This window comes from Dermacentor silvarum, chromosome 1 (genome assembly GCF_013339745.2).
Source record: "Dermacentor silvarum isolate Dsil-2018 chromosome 1, BIME_Dsil_1.4, whole genome shotgun sequence".
Taxonomy (NCBI): Eukaryota; Metazoa; Arthropoda; class Arachnida; order Ixodida; family Ixodidae; genus Dermacentor; species Dermacentor silvarum.
In genome coordinates, this window is record NC_051154.1 from 360,137,598 (window position 1) to 360,158,678 (window position 21,081).

The 21,081-nt window shown below is 45.5% G+C and overlaps 1 protein-coding gene across 9 annotated transcripts in view; it reads right to left on the minus strand.

The window, feature by feature from the left end:
• The window catches only part of LOC119437437 (roquin-1-like), an 83,134-nt gene that overhangs the window by 54,293 nt on the left and 7,760 nt on the right, over nt 1-21,081 (minus strand). For 8 of the 9 annotated variants that reach the window (XM_049660544.1, XM_049660543.1, XM_049660542.1 and 5 more), the window contains 6 exons: nt 12,902-13,337; nt 10,148-10,467; nt 4,653-4,760; nt 2,439-2,772; nt 1,926-2,009; nt 575-887 (listed from right to left, as the gene is read on the minus strand). In XM_049660544.1, the coding sequence (XP_049516501.1) occupies nt 575-887; nt 1,926-2,009; nt 2,439-2,772; nt 4,653-4,760; nt 10,148-10,467; nt 12,902-13,289 (1,547 nt within the window). In that variant the 5' untranslated portion in view covers nt 13,290-13,337. The remainder of the gene's footprint in view (nt 1-574; nt 888-1,925; nt 2,010-2,438; nt 2,773-4,652; nt 4,761-10,147; nt 10,468-12,901; nt 13,338-21,081) is intronic. The other variant, XM_049660541.1, reaches the window with a different exon arrangement.

Here is a 21,081-nt window from a genome sequence, read left to right on the forward strand (position 1 = left end):
CAACTCAAGTGACTAACATATAAAGAGCACAGGACACACGTTAAACATTTTCAAGCATAATAAAATATCACAGACAAAGCGAGTGTCCTCGATTATGCTACTCCTATAAGACCCTTGCCGGTTCCAAAATATATGTAACGCTGCACTTGGTGGATCTGTGTGGTTCCCGGTAGGCTTTAACTGATGCACACTTCGCTTCGGGTGCTGCGCTAACTGCTCTGTGCACATGTGCTGCGCCGGGCTTGTGCAACTTTGGTCGCTTACTGCAACATGCCTGTTCTTATTGCAACGTGCCGGTCACTTGTTGCAACGTGCCGGTTGCTTGTTGCAACGTATGAGTTGGCTGCACCGCTAAATATATGCGACCGCCACATTCAAACGCAACGTAAGATGCAGGAACCTTACAGATTGTCGACATCTCAAAAGGAACATAATACATGGAAGTCAATGGGATTTAGGTGGGGACCGCGAAACACAGCAGCGAGGAACGTATCTACGAGGTTCCACTGCATATACGCACGTACCCTCGTCAAGTGACCCAGCACACCAAATGGCAACCGAGTCGGGCACTCACCTGTCCATCTCCTCCTGGGAGTGAGCAAAGGTGCAGTGGGCCCCGCGGGGGCACGAGCCACGCTGAGCCACATCGCGGCACAGGCTCGTCTTGTAGCGGGACCCACCAGGGTTGTGGCCGGGGCTCCCACCACCCGCGCCACCTCCCGTCTCAGCCCTGCCCCTCCCGGGCGAAGAGGACGATGGGGCTCCTCCGCCCCCTCCGTTCATTCGCCGCCCCCCAAAGGCCCCCATGAATGCCACAAGCCCCTGGAGACAGGCACGTGCCGCCAGCACGCACCGGCTCAGCTCCTCCCACGTCGGTGCACCACCGTCTGCGCCCCGGGAAACATAGATCAATGTCGTGACAAGGCCATTAAACATTCTAAACAGCGCTGTTATTTTCCTAAACATGAATGCTAGACAATCTCTCGGAGCAGCACTTCACTTCACCCTAGGGAGAATTCATTCGAGGATCCTGGCCCTGTAGACGCTCACAACACATGTTCTAGCCATAGAAGAGCCATCCCTTAATCAAGCAGCAAGAATTTCAAGAAGCACTGCTGGTGCATAAGTGAAATGCTGTGCGACACTAAACGTAATGAGAACTTGATGTAAGACTTGTTTTCATAAACTCATCTCAAAGTATTTACCAGGTTAAATGCACCTCCGATTCCAATACACACCCAATTCTTGTGGTCAGAAGAAAACATGTGACCCACCTTTAATTGCAACATGCAAGTCAGTGAAAGAGGTAAACAACAAAAAGGGGGCCTTCACTGTTTTTGCTTGATAACAGGCAGCGATTCGTTATATTTTTTTTTTCAGGGAATCTAGTTTTACGAGCAGCTCATGCACGTAGCCAGTTGTTTACATGGCCAATTTCAGCTTTTCCATTAGTATGTGCCTTTAACATCGTCGCACCTCAAAAAGGCAACAATAGCACGTCAGTATTGAAGGATGCGCACAAGCGCTTCGTGAAATGAGAACCACCTCGATGGGCTGCCAGTTAACATATACACTTGAACCTCGTTATAACAAAGTTGAAGGGGAACCGAGATTACTTCGTTATATCTGTTACTTCGTTATATCAATTATTGTCATTTAATGAATATATGGCCAATGGGCTTGTTGCAGTCGAGCAGCACGTGGCACACAACACTGCGCTCCGCTATGTGATCGAGGAGGCAAGCGAACTCTGTGGCAAATGCCCTGCTGCCAGCCCATGTGGCGCACCGCAGGGCCTGGGCATGACCCACGAGATTGCGCCGAGGAGTTCCGAGGCCAGGCCCAGCTGCAGCTGCTTGCATGGTGCGCCGTAAAGAATGAAGTTAATGCACAAATTTTTCACATCGCGGCGCGTAGCCACGCACCATGGTGCAACCCACGCAGGCCTGCGCGTGACCCCCCGAGATTGCGCCGGGGAGATCTCTGATGCCACGACCAGCTGCGCCTACCTGCGCAGTGAAGTGAAGAAGTGCGATAGTGAGCTGCAGCTTAGGCGCAAGTGAGCAGCTACACGTGGCGGTAATAAAGACCAGCGTTGCTCAGCAACGTATTCGACGCAGAGATGCGGGAGTTTTGAACTGCCGTGGTGAACGAGTGCTGAACCATGCGGAAAGTGATGTAGTCAGCGCGCAACGGTTGGGTATTTCAGAGATGGTTTCAGAGAAGAATTTAGTTTGGTATAATCATTGGCAGAACAATTTACCTTCGTTAAAAACTAGGTTTTAAATACATGGAAAAACCTGCGAGTTTGCTCCATTTTTCTATCAAAGCTCGTGGTGATGCTTGCTTAGTTTGAAAGATGTCAACCCCTCCCTGCATTACATATTTGTGGTCCGATTACACACGTGGTAAAACAATCCGACCCAGCCTAGCCTCACCTGGCGGTGGTTCCCAATGGGCAAGGAGATCAAAGTGTGGCCGCAGGGCGGCCAGTCCCGCAGGATCACCCGTCCGCTGCAGTGCAAGCGCCAGCTCGTGGACGCTCTGCGCAAAGGACTGCGGGCTCTGCAGCTTGTCCACCAGCGACTGCATGTGTGACCGATGGGCCGCATCCCCGTAGAGAAGTGATGACCACTGCTCGGGTGCGATCCGCAGGCCTGCCTCGCTGGCAATCTGGACGATCTGCGCGTCATGCTCCCTCCGCAGCGCCTCGTATGTGCAGAACTCTTCCTTGAGCTGCATAAGCGATGAGTCACCCTCTCGCTTGGACACCTGTGGCAGAGGTGAAAGGACGAGTCTCAACAAGTGGCCGGACCAAACTAGTGAAGCACAGAAAACACAGCCTTCTTGGTGAAGAAAAACAGCATAGAAACATTATAACACAAAACAAGCAGGGCAAGCCAACCCAAGCATAAAAATGTGAAGGGCTATTTGATTGAATCAGCCAGCTAAACCAGTAACTCATTCAGGCTCACATTTCACACACATGTAGCATTTCACAGTGAATATAGTTGAAAGACACTAAAGAGAAAAATAACTTGAGCTGTATCAATAAATTAAAATTCTACAATAGAGTAAACTTCCGTTATTTCGACTACAGTGAATTTCATTTTTCAGTTATTTCGATCCCGACTGAAGGTCCCGGTCTGCGGCCATGCATTTCTATGGGTCCAAATGTTTGTTATTTCTATCCAAAATTGGCATTTTCCAGATAATTAGAACTTGGCCAGTCAACACGCATGTGCCTTGAGCCCTACAGTGACCCAGAAAGCGTCCCCTTTAGTGGCAGTGTCTGTCTCGGCGGAGCTTAGAAAACAGTGATGTGTTGAACGCACCGTCATCTCCCGCTGAAAACACCTATTTTCAGCAAGCCCTAGGAAGATTTTCAAGCTGTAACGGTAGCCCACAATAGAGAGTTTTAGAGAGTCCTGTATTCCGGTAAATGCAAGTGGACTGGACGTTTTACCGGAGGAGCGGAGGCGTAAATGTGAATGGCCTGCGCCGTACCACCACCACCTGGTGGCCCCGAGCTCAACCAGACAGCTAATATTGCAGTAACCAAGGCCGGTATAACATAAAACCATTCCAATCTGTTTTTATTCTAAATCGGCCAATAGCCCTCCGTGATAGGTCAAAATGGCTCGGGCAGTGCCCATATTGCTGTGGCACCCACCCATATGGGCTGGACCTGAACGGTTCTGACCTATTAAGGAGGGCTAATGGCCGATTTGGAATAAAAACAAATTCACACAGTTTTACGTTACACCAGCCTAAGTGTATTCTACTTAGTTGCTGGTGTAAATTTTAGGCAGCGGCGTAATCGCGTTCCTGCCAAAAATTTACACCAGCAGCAAAGTAAAATACACTTTGTTACTGCAGTATTGGCTGTGTTTGTCTAGTTGAGCTCTGCACCACTAGGTGACTGCACCATGCAGGCAGTTCACATTTGCACCTCCGCTCATCCAGTAAAACGCCCAGTCCGCTTGCGTTTACCGGAATACAGGACACTAATACTCTCTATTGTCACATTACGGCATTTACCAAATTGTAATGTGCGCATTTTGTTTTCCAAGGATTTTGGGGCGAAAACTGCCTGCATGGTGCCATTGTATACGAAAGCAAAACCAGCTTCGGGGCATTCATATGCTTTACCACATGACACAACTGTATTGCGGCGAAGCTCACTTTAGAAAACCAGCAGCGATTCTAGTGAAGCAGAACACCCTGTGCAAGTGCACTTCAAGCAAGACTAACTTTCGATGATTATGCGTGTGCATCATAGTCAATTCTGTGCTCCTCAAGGTAATAGATGGGGTGAGGCTTATTGGGAGGAGGGTTTCTGCCTTGAAGTACAATATGGTTGATCTTTGAACATGAGGCACTGGATAATCTTAAATAGTGTGTCCCCCCGCCCTCTCTCTCACCCCCGTTTGTCGAGGATTTCTGAAACTTATATCCAGTTGAGATTCACAACAGCATGATGCTACATAATGACAGCACAAACATTATGTGCACAAAACTAGTTCCAACATGCACACAAGGTTAAAATTATTGCGCTGGTGTCATGTGGATAATCTACGGTATCACAAAGTCCAAACTAAAACAAACAAACAGACCCCTGATATGTCCCAAGGGGTGACAGTAGTGCTCACCTTGAAGCAGGATGCCCTGTAGAGCAGCTGCACCACATGGCCAATGCTGGTCTTTGAGGCCTGGGGGAAGTGGGGTGCCAGGCGCTGAACCACAAACAGCACCAACACCTGGGGGTGGGGGGGAGAGTGAAACATTTGAACAATGGCAGCATATCCACCTTCCTCAGTTGCTGCTCAACACACAGAGTACAACAGGATGACGTTAAAGGAGCACTGATACCTTTTCGAAGTCGACAAAAGGATGACGCTTAGCAAGTACAGTGTAGACCGCTTATAACGCAAGTCGCCTGAGTCTCGAATATCCACACTATAAGCAGTACCGCACTATAACCAAAATAACTATTTTATTGCGATAATGGACACTCCAGGCGCATTTCTGCCATCACTATCACCATGCTCTAGGTTCCGTATTCGCTTACTAAATCAATTAATAAGCACGTTGTCACCCGCACACAAGCAAACAAACACATCTCGCTCGTTGGCCGCGGAAACGAACTGTCAAAATGCTCGAGTGACGAAGCACGGCGAGTGAATTGACCTTCGTGCTGTCATGCCTCTCGCTTCAACGCCACCTATAAGCGGCGAAAACACGGCGTGCGGCGGACTTTCTCCGTAGCAGTTTGCTTTCAAGAGAGGGCCAAAGCGATCGCATCGCTGAAGTGCATCGTCGCAGATTACGTCCTGCTTCGGTCCACTGAAACCGTTCCGCATTGCTTTGCTGGTGAAAATCCTCTCCTGTTTGCGCCAGTCCCGAACGCAAGTTTCGGATTCTCCAAACGCCTGTGATGCGACCCGATTTACATCTGTCTCCGCACACATGATCACTTTCCTTTTAAATGCGGCATCATGATGAACTCGGTACTTCCAGCTGATAGAGCAGACGCCGAGAACGTGAAGACAGATGGTAGACTATTGCCTAAGCACATGTACTGCAGCACATGGAGGAAGCTACGGTAGCTAGGCTCGAGAGTAGCTAGGCTCAATGCGCGTGTAAGGCGGCCATCTTAAAATGCCGACGGCTATATGGTAACGCAGATTTAGAGTCGTACTCGATTCTAACGCACACGCAATTTTTGGACCTGTTTCATTGGAAAAAAAGTGCACATTAAATTCGAGTAAATACGGTACTAATGGCTTGAGGGGAGCGTTTGCCATCTAGGTTGACTGCCGAACTTCCAGGCAGCCGCACTGTAACCGGTATTTCGTGTCCCGCAACTGCACTATAAGCGATACGCGTATACATAGAGTGCTATGGGAAAATTAACGGGAGTCTGAAAAGACCGTATTATATCCTGTCCTGCCCTATAAGCGGTTACGTTATAAGTGTTATAAGGGTTATAAGTGGCTTAAGGAGGAAGGAGAGGATGAAAAATAACTTCTTTGTTTCTTGGCCAGAAAGGGCTGAAATTTGGACACACGCTGTACATTGCAATAGAGTGACAAATCTAAAATTTCATTAAGATATCTTCATTAGTTTTTGTTTTATAAGAGTTTACAAAAGTTTACAAGTTCCTTGCTTGTCGAAAGCATGGCACAGTAACAAAACATGGAACTGGAAGTGGTCTATACTGTATAAAAGAGACATAACATAGTCTTGAAAGGCTGGACCTGGCACACTCATCTCCTGGGTATAGAAACTGAAACTAATTCATAGAAACAAGTAAACATGTTAGAATAAGCTATAGAATGCACTCTGACGCTCGCCAGTTTTTTTTTTTTTCTAGGGCAACCAATGGTCTCCAAGCCACGGGACAAGCTAAATCCAATTTTTGGGTTTGCAGATGAAATTTCATTCTGGAGTAGATTGGAGCGGATAAATTCTGATTTCGGAGCAGTCTGTAGAACATACGTCCTATTATTAGAGCAGCCTGTAACATGCCAATTTTAATTGAGATCATTATAACTAAATGGGGTAACAGTCGCAAAGCCTTGCAGTCTGCAGCATTAAAGAAGTGCTGAAGAGAAGCCAAAAGGCCTTTTCCATACGATTGTTGTATTAAGTGCTGGTTTTAAGTGACAGGAGGTGCTTTCCAACAGAAGTTGTTAAGAAGCTAGCTTTAGTGAACATTACAGTGGCTTAAGGAGGGGATGAAAATTAACTTTTTTGTTTCTTGGCCAGAAAGGGCTGAAATTTGGACACACACTGTACATTGCGTGACAAATCGAAAATTTCATTGAGATATCTTCATTAGTTTTTGTTTTATAAGAGTTTACAAAAGTTTACAAGTTCCTTGCTCGTGGAAAACCTGGCACAGTAACGAAACATGGTACGGAACTGGGAATACTTTGTATGTTTGCCCAGATATCTAATCTACATCAAGACAGTGTTTTTCTACAAGACATTTTTTTTTAGTGCCCTCATGATTTTTTGCTCAACATGACATGCATGTGACTTGTGTTTCACTGCATAGAGCCATGTAGTTATTCTGAAATAAATAATGGAAAGATAAATGAACATTTCAAGACTGTCTTGATGTGCAGCACAGTTTATGGATAACAGCAAAACAAACTATCAAAATCGGTCCAGCCATTGTTGTGCTATGCTTTCCACGAGCGAGGTGACCGACAAAGAACACAATTGAGAAAACGGGCTGTTTTGCAAGCAGTGCAGGTTTATTAGAACGCATCAGGGCGGTAATTTTTGGCATCATTGCTGTCAGGCATCTTCTTGCACCTTTGCCTCTTCGTTTGGTGGGCTTTGAAAATTTCATAGCCTGGCTAGTCCATCAAATTGAACTTCCGTTCAGTTGTGGACATTGCGCGAAAGGAGTCGCGAACGCTGCATGCTCGTGTTTCTGCCGTCACCACTGACACGAAACGCGGCTCGAGGCGCATCTGAATGGTGCGCTGTTCAGGCGACTATTTGTCCGGTGAATGTTCGGTTATCACACTAACTGCAACAACATGGCGACAACCGACGAACTGAGAAGCGCAACGGCAAAACTTTGAGCGTTCGAACAATACCAAGATGGCGGCGCTCGGTGGCGGGAAATACGAGATATGCCTCCGTGAACTGCGGTGATTTTGCGCAATTTAAAGCTGTTTTTTTGCCCGGCGCACCGACAAATTAATTTTTTTCAGGCACTTTTAGTGCGTTTTCAGCCAAACCATTTTGATACCGCGTAGATTAGACGTTGCAGATACCGAAACGCGTGTTTCCGAAAATTGATTTTTCTCACAATTTTCGCGATCTGATCCCCGCGTCCCCCCTTAATTCAGACATTTCTAGGTAATGTGACAGCACCAACTAGCTTAAACCAAGGTTCTGCATGAGACTGACTTTACCGAGCCACTCACTAGACTCACTAGAAGCGTCTGGAGTTCACATTGGCATCTGGAGTTCACACTGAGTGACTGGCTGTAAGCCCCCTCAATAAGCTTTCCACTTCATTCCTCTTCTCTTGGCCTCTCTCTCCTTTTCCAAATGGCAGTTTCCCCGTACTAGAGTGTACATACAACAGAACAATGGCAGTAAGCTGGCCAGCCAAGCCACCCAGCCTGAGCGCGTCGCCGCCACTGATGACATAAGCACCAGCTACAATTCGTTCTACACACAGAATAGCGGCCAGTAGTGTAAACCAATGTCTTACTTTTACATTTCGCAACAAGCGACAATGACTGTCAAATCTGTAGCACGAGCGGCAGCCACGGTAAGAGGCAGGTTCAATTGGAGCCTATTTCTGGCCACTGCTGCACTGCATGCGAGACGGCTAAACCACACCGCATGCCCTGCAGTCTGGATGCCATGAATAGCAGCAAATCTACTTTTTTTGTGTGTGAATTGATGCTATGAAAAATAAAGCTGTGCTCTCGTAACTATGCATTTTGCGATCGTCGGCGGTTGTTTTTGAAGCGCCGTATTCGGCTTCGAAGCTGGTTAGGCCTAGCAGAACCCTCAGCACATGCTCAGCACTGAGCCGACAGTGGTGGGCAGCGGTGGTCTGCTTGCGTGGTTGACATAAAAACACTCTGCAGGCGGGAAATTGCACAGCACGCCCTTGTGGGAAGCTTGCCACTAGTGTATTCGTTCGTCAAAAAAAAAGTGCACTTTCAAAAATTCCGCAAGCAGCCGGAAATAGTTGCATGCAGCACACTGCCACACGCACTAGTTGCGTGCAGTGCACTGCTGCGCACACTGGTTGCATGCAGTGCACTGCCGCATGGGTGCATTGGCACAGAAAAGCGTGTTTTATTTACACCATCTAGATAAAATTTTCCCCAAAATTTGGCTGTTGTCCGTTATAGCTGGGTCGGTTAGAAGCGAAATTGGTTTAATTGATAGTATAGGCAGATCAAACTAAGTGAGAGGAATAGTCTGTTCTATCCGAAAGTACATTGCGCATCTGTTGGATCCATTGCAACTGTACCTTATTTTTCGGTGTATAAATCGCGGTTTCTTTCTGAATTTTTTGTCAGTGTGTCTTATAGAATGGTGCGACTTATATACATACTTTCAGAAAAACTGCCGTCAAAATCACATTAGTTGCTATGGCTACGCGAAGCGCACTGGGTTGACCTCCTATGGCAGTTGCTACAGGTTGTGTGCGCGCACCGGTTTCTTCTCATGATCGAGTTGCAGTGCGCCATATGAGAAGGACGAAGGAGCAGCGCAAGCGGCATCTGCAAGCGACACAAGTCATCACATCTGCAGATCGCTTTCAAGATTTGTTAGCTTGCACTCGTTCTGTCCACTGCGCAAACTACGCAGTTGCAACCAGAGTATAAGCCACCTCCCCCCCCTTGTACACGATTCTGCTCACCGTTGCATGTTTTCACCCACAAATAGAGCATACAGCGTGCAGGAACGATGTTATTGCCCTTGGACTTTATACGGAACATCTCGGCGACCACGACGGCAGAAATGCGCCTGGAGTGTCCATATCATTACTATTGCAATTATATAGGAGTGGCAACCATACGCTTGCGCGTGACAAACCTTCACAAAGTCAAACGTCACTAATTTTTTTATATCGCTCATCGAATAAACAGGTGCGTCTTATACACCGGTGCAACTTATATATGTTTTTTTCCAGAAAAACTGCCGTTTTGAGGGGGTTCGACTTATACAAAGGTGCGACTTATAGACCGAAAAATATGGCACTTTGTAGTGTGCTACAAAGAGCACTAATGCATTCTGACAATGGGGCAAACATGCGAATGATATAATGACAATGCTATGAAGTAGACAAACTTGTTTGTTAGCTTGCACTCATTCTGTCCATGTTTCCTTGTGTGGTGTTGCGCCGTCAATCATGCTCACTGAAATGCACTAACCAGCCCACCAAGATGTTCTAGCACTGTATTTGCTGGAGAAATACAGTGCTTTGACAAGTCATGAACAAAGAACAAGTGAAAGCATACCTTGTCATTCTAGTGCTGTATTCCCCCAGTGTGAACTACAGCTACTGCGGCATTAACTGACTGTCCACATGCACAGCAGTAGTACAATGAGATAGGGGCCAGGATTATTGATGTGCATAGCACAACATGCGCACCTTGCGCGACAGGGGCGACCCATCCTCGAGGGCAAGGAGGACCAGCCTCAACACCTCCTCCTGCATGTGGGGCCCCAGGAACTGGCAGCCACGGGCACGTACGGCCGCCCACAGGGCAGCGCTCAGCTGCTGGCCCCCTCCACCTGCTCCGCCACCCGCCTGGTTGTGCTGGTGGTGTTGGAGGAGGAGCTCGAGGGCACAGCGCTCGCCCAGCGAGCGTGCTGCGCGGGCCGCCCGGGCCCGCCCCTCTGGCTCCGACAGGGGGCAGTGCACTAGGGAAACCAGCTTGCGCTGCAAGGGCCGGCTCAGCCAGCATCCACCTTCAAGAAACAAAGTGGGAGACGGTGAAACGATTAACACTATAGAGCAGAATTCGCCCTGCACACACATGGCAACCACAACCAATTGATTCACGGAGTTCAACATCCCAAAGCAATGCTAGGGCTACAAGAGATGCTGCTGTGGAAGGCGAGCAGTTCAATTGTGCCCACCTGGGGTTTTTTAACATGCGCCTAAATCTAAGTACACGAGTGCTTTTGCATTTCGCCCCCAAATAAATGTGGCTGCCGCAGCAGGAAATCACACCCGTGACCTTGAGCTCAGCAGCACAACGCCACAGCCACTAAGCCACCACGACGGGGCCATGACTCAACAAAGGGCATTAGATGGATAAAAAATTATATATATATATATATATTTTTTTTTATCCATCTAATGCCCTTTGATATATATATATATATATATATATAATTTTTTATCCATCTAATGCCCTTTGTTGAGTCATGGCCCCGTCGTGGTGGCTTAGTGGCTGTGGCGTTGTGCTGCTGAGCTCAAGGTCACGGTCATATATATATATAGGCAAGAAGGAAACTTACCTAAGCTGAATGTAATATCATCGCCAAGTATAGGATTTTCATACTGTATTGGAATTGAGAACTTGTGTAAGTTATGTTTTTATATATTATTCCATTTCCCTGCACATCTTCTACACAAATACAGCAGAACACCACATAGGGGGCTCGGGCACCCTCAAGTGAAATGATTTTTCACTTTTCGCCCAAGCACGCCCACATTGTAATGATGCAAATAAACCGAACTTGAACTTGGGTAAAGTGACACCAAAACTGGTGAAAGCTTTCAAGTTTGGCAGTAGTTTGCTTTAACAAATTTCAGTGCAAAGTGAATAAAACAGTTGATTGCACTTACACATATCGAATAAGTTCTTCAAAATAATTGAAGGCATACAGGTCAATGAAAGGCCTAGCAAAGTTTTATTAGCAACAGAGAAGCCAGATTACAATACCACATTATCGAGCCCAACTAGTCAGCAGGTTTATGTTTGTAATATCATGTCTCTAACATGAGACAGCAGCTGTTTACAATAAGACTTGTACCGAGTTTTTAACCTGGGAACATACTCAGTGCCTATGCATTCTTCTCACCAATGTCAAATAAACCTTTGCAGCTACAACTAGAGTAGCCAACTCTCGAGTGTCTGGATGAATAGGGGGGTCGGCTGGCAACGAACCGGCCCTGTCATTGCCAGGAGCTGCCAGTCTGTATGTGCAACAATGCTGCACATTTTTTTTTTGTCCTAGCATGTCGCGATTTACGACAAGTGCAGTAGTCACCTAGCTAACATGGCTATCAGTACAGATAGAGGTGCTGTCAACAGTTAGGGCCAACAACAGAACTAGAACCATGCCAAAAACAAAACTGCCTTTATGTTTATGACAATGCAAGAGAACACAAATGAGATGAATGTGCAACTTAGGTGTCCCGCATTATAAAAAAGAAATCTGGTTTATCGATTGTTTTTCAGCAGAAAAAAAGAAAAAGTTGGGACATTTAGCCATCCTGACTGGGTAAAGTCAGGCCACAGGACATTTACTCAAAAGTTGAGACTACCCCACTAAACTTGGGAGCTTTAGCAACTCTAGCTATAACACTGTTTATATGACTTCATTGGATACAATTGGAGAAAATTACTTTAAAGAACTGCAGCAGCCCTTTAACAATGACAGTGTCAGACGACTCCAAATTAAAAATGTGAAAGCAAAAGACAAGGATGATATGGGTAGGCTGGAGCAATGCCGCAGCAACACAGGCAGTCTAAATGATGAGTGAACACTTACCCCATTTAAATTACAGAGGCTGGTATGTGATGATAAAAGGTAATCAATGTTGCATTGCACAGACAAAGGCCTCAATGGCAATTACACAACCTGAGGCAGCAGCCAAGACTTTGACGACAGTGAGCATTCAACAACCGTTCAGGCTGCCTGTGTGACCATGCACTCTCTTCTGAGTGGGCTGGCAAAACAAGCAGGTGCAGTTTCCCAAAGCAAATGAACAAGACAATGAGAACACAGAAATTCAGTGATAACACAGCCTCCTTTACTTTTGTGTCACCAGACATTTGCCTCAATGTGTGATGAGTAAATATATGCACACAATATTCCTATCAACAACAGCACCATTGCCACAGAAAGGGAAACATTCAGAAGTGGCAAATGTAGGCCAGACGATACAGAGGTTTACAGTTGAATGGAGACTTGAAGTGCTCAAAACAGTGGGGGAACAAGTGAAGCCTCAGGCCACAGCCAATGTTCTGACCACACTTGTCTTCAGCAGGGCCCTGATGAAGGCAACTACCCTGGTAGAAATGTTAGCTCTAAAACGTAGGCCAGAGTACATTGCCCCACAGTGGACTGAATTGAGCTTGTAGTGGTGGCAATGGTAATGACAACTTGCCTTGAGCAGCAGGCCTGAGAAGAAGCGCCATCTCGTGAATACAGCGTGCAACCACTTGCTCGGCACTCTCCTCCGGAACTGCGGTCGCAACAGCAGGCGCAGCTGCTGGAATCACCGTAGCTCCAGCTGCCGCCACGGGTGGAGGAGGGGGTGCAGAGACAAGGTGGAGCAGCGGGGGAACACCATTCTCGGGTAAGTGACGCCTCTGCTGTGGCTGTGGCTGCTGCTGTTGCTGCTGCTGCTGTTGGAGGTGGTGGGCGCGACACTGGGGAGCGTGGCATCCCCCTTCAGGCTGTGGCGCACGTCCCCGGCAGCAACAGCAGGCATTGGAGGCTGCAGTGGCAGGTGCACTGCCCCACGAGTGAGGGGGCGGAGCCTGCACGGGCATGCTGGCTGCTGCCCCCCCAGTGGGGAAACCTCGCCGGCCCACGGCGCCCTGCACCAGAGCGAAAGTAAAAAGGGTTGCAGCTCCACGTGTGCGTGTGTGTGAAGAGAAAGAGGGGTAATCACAGCTGAAGGGCCCACACAGTGTTTGTGAAATTCAAATCAGGCCCACTGCTCTTCTTGGCTTATATTAACGATATTGTAAATGTAATAACTCCTGGTGTGCAAATCCAGCTGTTTGCAGATGACTGTGTTTTATTAAAGAAATTTTTTGACCCGACGATCAAATTGAGCTAAATAACCTGAATAGCATATTGAAGTGGTGCAAAGATTGGGGGATGGTTGTTAACACCGACAAAACAATATTTCTCCCTATAACACGTAAAAAAAAACACCTCCGTCTTTTACTTACAGACTAGGCCCATCCGTCATTGAAAAAGTCGACAATTACAAACACTTAGGTGTTACATTAACAACTAACTTATCCTGGAATATACATGTTAGCAATATTTGCTCATATGCCTTTCGAAAGCTCTGCTTCCTAAAACATAAACTTCAAACTACTATGCTATTATTCCTTAATCAGACCCAAACTAGAATACGCCAGTGCAGTATGGGGCCTGCATGCTCAAATAAACATTAAGAGCCTTGAAAGAACCACAGAGGAAAGCAGTCCAATTTTTAACAAATTCCCACGAACTGACTCTCCCTCTGAAATAATGATAGCCAATGACATTCCCCTTCTTAAAACTCAAAAACAGTTCCGAATCGACTTCCTTTCAGTGCTTAACCACAAGCTTGCGATAGATCCATCTCCATATCTTTCACCCTTACTATCCAGACCCTCAAAGCACCATCACCCTAACTCTCTAACATCTTATTTTACTAGAACTGACACTTCCTATTTCCAAGTATTCCTATTTTCCACGCATGGTCTTAGATTGGAACGAATTAATCCAGGCATCTTCTTAGTCTCTCCTACCACACCGAGATAGCACTGTTGCATCATTTCACATCTGTCATTGTAGCACTATTATTGCACTAATCTAGAAACAGAATCCGTTGTTTTGTATTCAGTTGTATAATATTACACTAATCATGAAACAAATTCCATTGTTGCTATTTTGTGTTTTATCTATGTTATTGCACTAATCTTCAAACACCTAGAATCTGAACACCACTCAAGCCCAACAACACGTGGGCTTTCAAATGACTCACAAGAGAGAATGACTGAGCTTTGCTGAACAATAGTGGGCTGGCAGACCAGAAGGAAAGGAGGGGAAAGACAAGTTGCCCTTGCAAAATTGAAAATTTAGGACCTGAACATTAATGAAAACGTATACGTTCATTTTTTCTCACAAGTCCTTTACTCCGACACACAGTTAATGCAGCGCAACAACAATGGAACAGTGCATTGTTCGAACCTAAGGCTGCCAAGCTTTTGATTGAAACCTAAGAACACTGGAAACAAAATGCCTAATTTATTTCCGAGATTTGCTTTTAACAAAAAATAATTTCAATATTTCGGGACAACTTGGAACAAGAAATAAAGTGCTATTAGCAACCGAGCAAGACATATCTGACACGAACAAGTGCTTCAAAAACAATATAATTACAATTATATTGTTTTCGGTACAATGAATTTATATGGATTGTCTAGCTAATCGAGACACTGAATGTCATCCTCAACTTTTTATTGTTTTATTAAGCACCTAGTGTACTCCTCACTCACTTCGCAACGCTTATCATTACACAAAGAATGTTTTGCAGAGTTGCAGGGCCTGCCCCTATGAATCACCTCGACACTCAACTATATTTGCATCGCTTACCATTAAACAAATTTTGCACTCGTAAAGAAAGCAAACAGGCAAACAGTGAAAGCAATCACTGCATTTCCCTTGAACTTCACAGCTGCAGAGATGCCCAGAAAGTAGCAAACTGTCCATAAAAAAAGATACAAATAATTACCTAAATAAGTGTACTTCTAGGTAAAAAAAAACTTCCACACAAATAACATAGACTAATGCACCAAACGAGACAAAAATTTGATCGTATCTGGTGCACTGCCCCAATAAATAAATTGAAACACACGAACAGCATGTCAACAGATGCCCGCAGAGTGCTGCGTTTATTGACAAAGCAAAGTAATACTACATCACCACAAATTGTTTTGAAGAGATTCAAACACGGTGAAAGTGTCCGAATGATATGCTTTGCCTAAGTCAGAGAAAACTAGTAACATGCCTAAAGGCGAGGTGTCCTTATTGAATGACTAATAGCTGTTTTCCCTTATATTCAGACCCCCAGGAATGAATATTATACAACTTCGAATAGTGAATTCACTAATCAAATTGCAAAGACTATTGATTTGTATCGAATATTCACATAACACACACTGCTCTCACTTCAGAACAAGTGCATACCCCCCTGAAAGTGCAAATCAAGCACATAAGTCAAAGAACAGATAGCAGTACTAAATCAATTAGGCAGGTGAAGTATTCTTTCAAGAAATTTTTTTTCATATAATGTGACATCTGTCGCATTTAGTGTATTGCGCTTTCAGTTGGATTTCAGTTGCATTTAGTGTATTGGCCTCGCCCTGCGACCTGCTAGCTTCCTGGTTAGCTCAAATGATGAGTGACCGCCCCAAAAAGGCATTGGTCATGTGTTCAATCCCCGAACAAGGACGACAAGATTTTTTAACTGTGAGGCTTTCTTTCCAAGAAACTCATATGCATTTCCTTTTTAGTTTTATGCTACACCACATGTGGATTATAATTTCTTCCCTTTCATCTTCAATCATTTGGTGGTAGAACGTCGATAACTAGCAAATAAAATAAAGCTTGGAACTTTGCTTTCCCGAGTAGGAGCTTTTGTTAGGAGAGTTGCTTAATCACTGATGTGAATGGGATCCAAGTGCCCAATACACAAGAAGAGAGCTGTCCTCGCATCTTTTCTAGTCTTTTTCCATGATCAGATCCCTTCCCTATCTTGAACTTCGTGCCGAAACTGGAATGCTGGTACACCATTGCAATTTTTTTTTTTCATAGTGTCACGCAAGCGCTGACCGTACAGCATGTCGACACCTTGTAAAAGCGAGAAGCAGCGAGATCGGCGACGTTATGTGCAAGCACACACAGTCTCCGGTGTGAGCATCACCCGCTGCGCTGTTCGCGTCATGAGCACGCACACCCTGCCACAGTTATCTGCGCAGTCCTGTTTGTGAAAAGCCAACGTGAGATCAGGAATAGATTAAGATGTTTCATCTGCGATGCACTTTCCATTGTTTCTTCATAATAATGCAATCAGCAATAGCGCTAGGAAATGAAGATTGGAAAGAAAGAAAGTTATAAGAATGTGAGAGGAATTGTCATAAAGAAAGAAGCCGATGCAGTCATTGCAAATACCTGTACCCGCATGGCCTGGTTCTTTGTGGCGAGACGCAATGGAGCCTCGTGGATAACAAAGGCAAGGGCCGTGCACTTCTGTTAGCAAACAGTGTAGCAGACAGCAATCGAGCTGTATTGTGCTCTGCACGCTTGCTCATACTGTCGCCAACCTCACCACTTCTTGCCGTTATAACCTCCTAAGACCCCTTGTACAATAATACATTGCACATTGCCCTTACCTTTTTTTCAGAATTCACTCGGAAGTGTCATGCAAAATATTCATTCTCGGTATGAAGCACAGTACTTGTGTAACTGTACAGAAGTGGTTTACTCATATTCTTGTCATTCACTTTTGAGAAATTTGACACTAAATTGATCTAGACCTCTGTGTTGTCCCAGACGGCGAAAAACAACCTTGAGGTGTGTTTCGAAATCACTGACATTGAGTAAAAATACCAGATGTGGCAGCGACATGGCTATTTACTACACGTAGTTCCATCTTCATCTCTGCGTTTAGGCAATGAAATGCAGTTTTTACCATAGCAAGCATGAGGTGATAGTCAATTTTTTCACGTGCATGGAGACGCAACATTTGGCATCTAACCATGGTATTAAGTTTTAAAAATTGTTTTTCAAGTTCATAACCACGCAACTTTTGACATCTAACCATGGTATTAAGTTTTAAAAATTGTTTTTCAAGTTCATAACATAACAACAAACGATTAAAAAATGCTGGCGCTCCCGTAATCGAGAGTAGATGTAAGCATGAAATGGCTACCCTATGGCGTCTTTTGCTACCTGTGGTGCCACCGGGTTCAACCGCGTTTCTTCTTCCAACAGTGCAGCACGCTCAACGTCTGTCGCTACTTTTTCTTGTCGCGGACCACTCACGATTCACGGACCGCTGGCGCTCAAAAGAGTGCAGGAAACCCTGTCTCAGCGCCAAACGATGTATGGTGCCCTCTATCTGCCTTTTGAACGTCGCTATTGGAAATGACAAATAGAACTTTAGCATACTAGAAGTTACAGCTTGTGTGATATTGTGAACAAACATTAGAAAGAAATCGGAAGCAATAATTTTTTGTAACTTGTTCGGGAAGTAACTAGCCTATGTAATGCGGTCCTGTACAAAGGGTTGGGGGCCAGTGACTGCATTTGACTGGCTGCCCGGATAACAGTTCTGGCTTTTGGCTCAAGGTCACTTGAAGGTCGCCGACAACGGGAGCTAAGGCACGGATTCTGAAACGCTCCTTTCCTTACTAAGGACGTCTTACACGCTGTAAGGCGACCTGGAGTCAATTCTGGAACGTCCCTTACTAAGGGGCACTAAGTTAGGGCCTCCTTGGTGCTTCCTCGCGCTTAGGGAGCCGGCATGCTACCTTCATGCTTCCTAGCCGCGCTCCTCTACCTGAATGCATGCTTTTCCGCAGGACTTTGCACGCGGTACGCTCAGCTTGGATAGGTGCCGTGCGCAGCCAACGCCACGGAAGCCAGCCGCCGTGTATTGACGTCCAGTATGGTTCCGCAGACTACGCTTTGTGCCATTTCTTTTGTGATTCTGTTTTTCTGTGAAAAGCGAGCGGCGAAAAGGACGGCTCTGCGACATTTATCCGAAGACGATAGCTTCGAAAGCTATGCAATGTTTCTTCGATGTGCAAATGAACTTCTTTACAGGACTGTGTACAAGCCTCCGCTGTTGACTCCAGTCCGGCATGTGATTGACAGGCAGTATCCACTGAAACGCTACAACAAAGTGGAGTTTCTAGACCGGTATCGTTTTTCCAAGCGAGCTGTTACAGCCATACTGGCTGAGCTGCAACTGCATTGTGACACTGACAACAGAGGAGCGCCGCTACCTGCTCTTTTGAAGGTCCTCATTGCACCGAGTTTTCACATAACGGGTGCCATGCAAACTCTTGTAGGCGACCTTGTGTGTGCATCCCAACCCTCTATACGCCGATGCATTTGAGATAAGACATAGCTGATATGCCTACGTCTGTATCCCAAGTACGTTCGGCTGCCAAACGCCAGTGAAGCGAGGTCAGTCATGACTAGGTTCTATGCTATTGGAGGATTCCCTGGGGTTACTGGGTGCATAGATTGTACTCCAATACCCATTGAAAGCCCCGGTGTAGACGACGCAGAAGAGACGGAGGAAGAATGAGCCGCACGCCTCGAGAAGTGTCGTAAGTACGAAGCGGCCAGGCGAGTGGATTCAGATGAGGATTGCACGCGAAACGTGTTCAAGTCAATGGACGACAACCCCTTATTCTTCCGCCTCACCGACCATCGGTTTTCTGGCAATTGAGAAACAACAAGATGAAGATTAACCGTACCTTTCGCTACGCACACCTAGGCATAACTGAGTTAAACCACAGCCAATTGTTCTCCCTCCGTGAACTAAGTTTTGCCCGGCATGGCAAATACATACATACGCACGAAACAAAATGCAGGCCAAAAAGAGAAAAAAGAAAAAGCGACGCCTGACCAACCGAACTTTCAGATGCTGCCAAAGTGGCTAGACTGAGCTTGCTTTCCTGCCATATGTGCATCATTTTTCAGCTATTTTTACGTCATTAACGAAAGAAATAGAATTTATGCCCTGGTATAGAAGTAGAAATGCAATTCTAACAGCGCCAGAAGTTTACTTTGGCAATTCATTACAAATATTTTGCATTTTTTGTAAGTAATCTTGAAACCAGAAGCCTGTAATGTTCCATTTCCTTTGGTGAGGATCTCCTTCCGCAGGGAAGGTGAAAGGAAGCTTTTAGAATTTGCGATGGCCTTCTGAGGGCGCCTAACGTTTAGGTAGCATGAAGGACTCCTTGCGTAAGGTAGGGAAACGGTCTAAGGTTAGGAGCATTTCTGAATCCGGGCCTAAAAGCATTTCAGGCTTAAAAACCACCTAGAAGAGTGAGTATGTTATCGAACCAATTACTAAATGAACGAGTTACCGAAGCCTTGTCTCGCTGCCGACATTATTTGCACAAAATTGTGTACGATTTTGCATAGATGATGAAAAATCTGCCCTTATTAGCCAGGGACGTGAAAACTAATCCAGGGCCCCTGCATACATTTAGAAGCTTTGCTTCTCCTGCTCTAGTCAGTGCTTTAATAGAACTTCAATCCAGGCAGTCAGAGATACTCGATGAGCTGAAGACAATTCCAGTGAAGCTTTGGTATCGTGAAAGAGCTTTTGCTGACTTTCAAACTAGAATGTGCATCACTGAATGGGATAAAATCTGAGTTATTCCTTGTCCAGCCTGCCTTGCAAGAATGCATGGTCCAGGTTTCTACGGTGACTGTCCGAATTGAAGATGCAGAAAATAGGTCTCACCAAAATAATGTGTTTTTTGTGGCCTATAGAATGTCTAGTCTGAATCTTGGGTCAAGAGCGAGAGAAGCTTATCATTGACCACTGCCAGCACTTCCGTGGAATTGACATTCAACGGCTAGATACTGAGCGCACCTATAGATTGGTGCGTTCAAGAGGGATAAAAAAGGGCCAGTAATCATCAAATTTTTTCACTATGAAGACAAAGAGTGCATTATCTCGTTAAGTAAAAAATCTAAAGGGACTCAATATGGATGGTAACAGTGATGACTTCTCGCCTAGCACTCACCTTGCACACAGCCAGCTAGTACATTTGCACAAGACCCACAACATGCAATTCAATCTGAAATTTGACAAGCTCATCTGTAATAACAAAACGCGTTTATGACCATAACACATAAAAGGTTGTCGAACGCAAATCCTAATGCCAGGTGCAAGAGCAACACAAGATAAATAAGCCTGATCGCCTAGCCTTGTCATTCTTATACACTAACATTCATAGTCTTCATCAAGCGACACTGTCCTCCTATCAGAAACTTTGCTTCATTTATCTATTACTAACTCCAACATCCTGCCCTATATCCCAACTTTGATATCTTTCACAAATATAGGCCCAATTATTCTCACAGTGTCGGTGTGCTTATCACCGCAAACAGAGTACTTTAATGCACACTTGTTAACATTTCCACCCCGTTGGAATTATTTCGCTATTTTGCAACGCTTCATTCCTGTGCATGTGCATATATTTGTTACCGACCCCCTAGTAATGACAATGCCTTGAACTTGCTATTTTAATCTTCCCTCGCTCAACTGGAATGATCCAGCTGCTACACTGGCTAAAAGCAGCGCCGACAGCAGATTCTAAAACATTTGTCTCACTTTCAGTCTAACGCAATTGGTCACTAAACCTACTACAGTAACTGACCCATCTGCCAATATTCTTGACTTTATCCTCAAAACACAATCTGAAAACTTTTCTGCCATTGCATTTCTCCCATCCTTAAGCGACCAGGTTATAAAGCTTATGTAGGCTTAAAAACAAAGAAGACACTCTGTGACAGAGGCAACTATGT